General features: G+C 22.5%; 1 protein-coding gene across 2 annotated transcripts in view; it reads right to left on the bottom strand.

The window, feature by feature from the left end:
• Positions 1–1,038, bottom strand: part of LOC101240955 (uncharacterized) — a 28,353-nt gene extending 27,315 nt beyond the window's left edge. Inside the window, exons 1-2 of one of the 2 annotated variants that reach the window (XM_065805127.1) lie at positions 758–1,038; positions 1–425 (exon numbers count right to left, since the gene is read on the bottom strand). The exon at positions 1–425 is cut by the window's left edge and continues 351 nt beyond it. In XM_065805127.1, the coding sequence (XP_065661199.1) occupies positions 1–256 (256 nt within the window). In that variant the 5' untranslated portion in view covers positions 257–425; positions 758–1,038. Of the gene's footprint in view, positions 426–654 lie in introns of both variants that reach the window. The other variant, XM_065805128.1, reaches the window with a different exon arrangement.
• Between the last annotated feature and the right edge of the window lie 3,781 nt (positions 1,039–4,819).

Raw genomic sequence — 4,819 nt, 5'->3', positions numbered from 1 at the left:
TAAAATTCTCTTTGTTTTTTAGTAGCTTTATGTCAGGGGCTATAACATTACAAATTTCTTGGAAAGCCTTTATTCTGGCACCTTTGTTTAAAGGAACAACATCTTTGTCACTTACTTGTTTAATATGCAAAGAACTATCGTGTTGATTACTTGGTAGCATTGATGCTGCAATTGCAAGTGATATAAGAGGATTTTGCTCATTTTCTTTGCATTTGCAAGAATTCTCATATTCTCTTTTAGAACTTTCGAGATCCATATTTTATGTTGATTTATTGATACACTGTTTTTTAATTCAATATTAAGAAACAGTTCCTTTTTGTTAATCATTCCATTTATAATTTTTCATTACAGAAGACATAATTCTCATAACATGTTCATTTATAATATATATGAACATATGTATATACGATTGAACCTTTGATTACCTATAAAAAAATAAAAATAAAAACTCAGCTAAGATTATAAAATTTGTGTCTAAATATTTATTTATTATTTTAAAATACAATAAGTATTTTAGAATAGTAATACAGAGTCAAAGTATTTACGTGGTTATAGCGAATAAAAATACGAGACATGCTAAAAAATTATTACAAACAAACTGCATAAAAAAAAAAGCAGTTTATCACTAAAATTAGCTGAAGCGTAACAATATACCTATAAAAAAAATCTAAAACTCGTTCTAGATATAATAGCGCAATATTTCTTATTTTATTACTTCACACCTGTTTTTTTGAAGTAATTGTCATTGCTTGCTTACCTTAAAACGTTCAACTTGGATGTAAATCGCACTATCGTGCTTTATTTTGTTTTGGGAATTCGTGTAATTAATGCATGATTTCAGTTAAATAAATTCCAATTGAAAAACCCCCAGCATCGATAATGTTTTAATTTTTTTAATTACATTTTTTTAATTTATAGTTGAAAAGATTCATTTCTTTTTAATTAAATTAATCTTTTTTTTTTTTTCAAAATTAAAATGCCTAGTAAGGAACACTCCTTAAACTGGGGCTGCGTTTTCTGATATTAGTCAAAGGTTTTGTTTTTGATACCGATCTGCATGTAGGGCTGTAAATCCTGGCTCGTGTTCGTGAACGGCTCGGTGATCGGCTCGACAAGAGCTCGTTTATGTTCGGTCGAATGGTAAACGAGCCGGGCTTGAACAAAAAATTAGGCTCGCTTATTAAACGAGCCTAGCTTGAACATCATAGGCTCGTTCATATAGGCTCGATTAAAGCTCGAATATATATATATATATATATATATATATATATATATATATATATATATATATATATATATATATATATATATATATATATATATATATATATATATATATATATATATATATATATATATATATATATATATATATATATATATATATATATACATATATATATATTTATCCAATGCAATGAGAACAAAACTTATATTTGTGAAAATGTAATTTAAACTATTAGAGTGCAGTGTTTAATAGGAATTATTATGTTTGTGAGAGTTTACATTATGTTTGAACTTTGAACATTAAGTTTGAACATTGAACTATTAGTTTTAACTTTTATTTTGAACTATTAGATTTGTGGGATCTTATTTCATTATGTTGTTTATTTGAGTGTTTATAGATTGTAGGATTGTTTATGTTGTTTGTTGATTTGGACTTGCATTATTTACAGACGAGCCTTTAACGAACAATTTTTTTTTACTAAACGAGCTTTAAACTAACAGGTTACAATAATTATTTCGAGTTTTAAACCAGTCGAGCTCGAGCAACATGTAAAACGAGCCGAGCCCAAACATTACTAATCCTTAACGAGCCGAGCTCGGACAAAGAATCTCATGTTCGAAACGAGCTCGAGCCGAGCCTGAACACTCTTAATATGTTAACGAGCCAAGCCGAGCCCTGGCACGCTTGGCTCGATCGACTCGATTTACAGGCCTATCTGCATGTCATAAAATTTGTTACTTTCGTACGGTTTCGGTAAAAAATTATCGTTTGGTAATGTAAACTTTAGTAATGTAAATTACGGTTTCGAAACATTACTACAAGATATATATATATATATATATATATATATATATATATATATATATATATATATATATATATATATATATATATATATATATATATATATATATATATATATATATATTCTACTTAATTAGTACTGACATATAACTATAATTTACCGTAACCGGTTTCGGTAACATATAATAATTTGTACGGTTTCGGTAAAATATAATAATTTCGCCATATTCAGTATATTTATTTAAAATTATTATTTATTTAGTTTTGAAGCAGTTTATACGTGTTACTTATGTTTGCTCTTAGATAACAGTTTTCATTTCTACTTATTTCAAACTTGTTATTAAAGTTTTCAGGAGAGAGATTATTGTTAAATATATATATATATATATATATATATATATATATATATATATATATATATATATATATATATATATATATATATATATATATATACATATATATATATGTATATGTATATGTATATGTATATGTATATGTATATATATATATATATATATATATATATATATATATATATATATATATATATATATATATATATATATATATATATATATATATATATATATATATATATATATATTGAACGTCGTAATAGCATAAAATAAGTAATTATTTTTAAAAATAACACGATGTTTTTTATTCTTGACATGTTTCGTAAAATTTTATTTACATTTTCAAAAGATTATTTTACAATAATAAAAAACTCTGAAATATGTATTAAAAAATAGAAGTCTTTACAGAGAAATATTAACGGACAAAAAATTATACATAATAAACCAATATATTTATTACAAAATAACTCGGTAAATAACCAATAAAGATAACCAACTGTCAAAAAAAAAATATATATATATAAATAAACTGACAGTAAAATTAAATAGATAAGTTTATAGTATAATGTAAAGCTTGTTTATTAAGTGAGGGACTTTCCCATTTAATGTGGAGGGCTTCTTTTATCTTTAATTTATGTTTGTTTGGGGCATTATCCAAAATTTGGCTAACTGTGATTCTTTTGAGATTTGGATAATGCCCCAAACAAACATAAATTAAAGATAAAAGAAGCCCTCCACATTAAATGGGAAAGTCCCTCACTTAATAAACAAGCTTTACATTATACTATAAACTTATCTATTTAATTTTACTGTCAGTTTATTTATATATATATATATTTTTTTTGACAGTTGGTTATCTTTATTGGTTATTTACCGAGTTATTTTGTAATAAATATATTGGTTTATTATGTATAATTTTTTGTCCGTTAATATTTCTCTGTAAAGACTTCTATTTTTTAATACATATTTCAGAGTTTTTTATTATTGTAAAATAATCTTTTGAAAATGTAAATAAAATTTTACGAAACATGTCAAGAATAAAAAACATCGTGTTATTTTTAAAAATAATATATACATATATATATATATATATTTATATATATTTATATATCTATATATATATATATTATATATTGTTGTTTTGATTATTTAATAATAATCAATTTTTTCGATTTGAGAGTAATCAATATAAAGTGAAATAATCGCAAAATAGATCAATAAATAAATAAAAAAGAAAGATGAAAAAAAAAAAACTTTTTACGGTACTTAAAGTTTCATGGCGTTTGCGGCACTCATCAGACATATATTATATATCATGAAAAAGGCATGAAACTTTAAGTTCCGTAAAAAATTTTTTTTTTTTTCATCTTACTTTTTTATTTATATATATATATATATATATATATATATATATATATATATATATATATATATATATATATATATATATATATATGTATATATATATATATATATATATATATATATATATATATACATATACATAAATATATATATATATATATATATATATATATATATATATTTATGTATATGTATATATATATATATATATGTATATATATATATATATATATATATATATATATATATATATATATATATATATATATATATATATATATATATATATATATGTATATATATATATATATGTATATATATATAAATTAGCACTTATCTAATTTTTCTTCAACAGGCTGTTTCTCCTTCTATTCTACAGAGCCTACTGAATTTTAATCTTTTTTTTTTGGTGTGGAATAAAAGATAAATGGCGGAATAAAAGATAATTGACAAAAACTAGGAGAAAATATTAAAAGCCACCAGTCTAATGTTCATCACAGAAATCAATACATCGCACAGTGGAACAAAATCGAGTTTTTTGTGCCAAAATTATTTTCGTAGTTTTTTTTATTAGAATAGCTATATTTATATATAAAATGCATAAATAAAGTAATAAACATGTAATTATATATTATATAAAAAAATATTAAAAAAGTTAATTATTTGGTGAAAAATACGAAATATTTTTAATGGACAACTTTTATCTGTGTAAACATTAAAAATATTACTTTTCGATGCATGTATTTGTCATAAAATAACTTTTTTAGATTTATATTTACAAAGCTTATATATTATAACAGTAATGAAAGATTTTGTAGGTATTCTTTGTGTACAAAACATCTTTTTTACATGTTTAGTACTTCTCATCAACTGACCATTAACCGAAGACCAACCTTTTGTTATAACTTTTTTTATTGCAAAAAGTTGCAATATATTTATGATGCATGGCTATTTACATACACTTAGCATGAGATTTACAAAGTCAAATGTTTGGAGGATATTGGAGGATAGTTTATCTGATACCTAATAGTAAAGATTTGTAGCAAAAAAATATCAAAAACTG

The sequence above is a fragment of the Hydra vulgaris genome, chromosome 09, assembly GCF_038396675.1.
Source record: "Hydra vulgaris chromosome 09, alternate assembly HydraT2T_AEP".
NCBI lineage: Eukaryota > Metazoa > Cnidaria > Hydrozoa > Anthoathecata > Hydridae > Hydra > Hydra vulgaris.
This window is presented reverse-complemented; position numbering and strand designations above follow the sequence as displayed.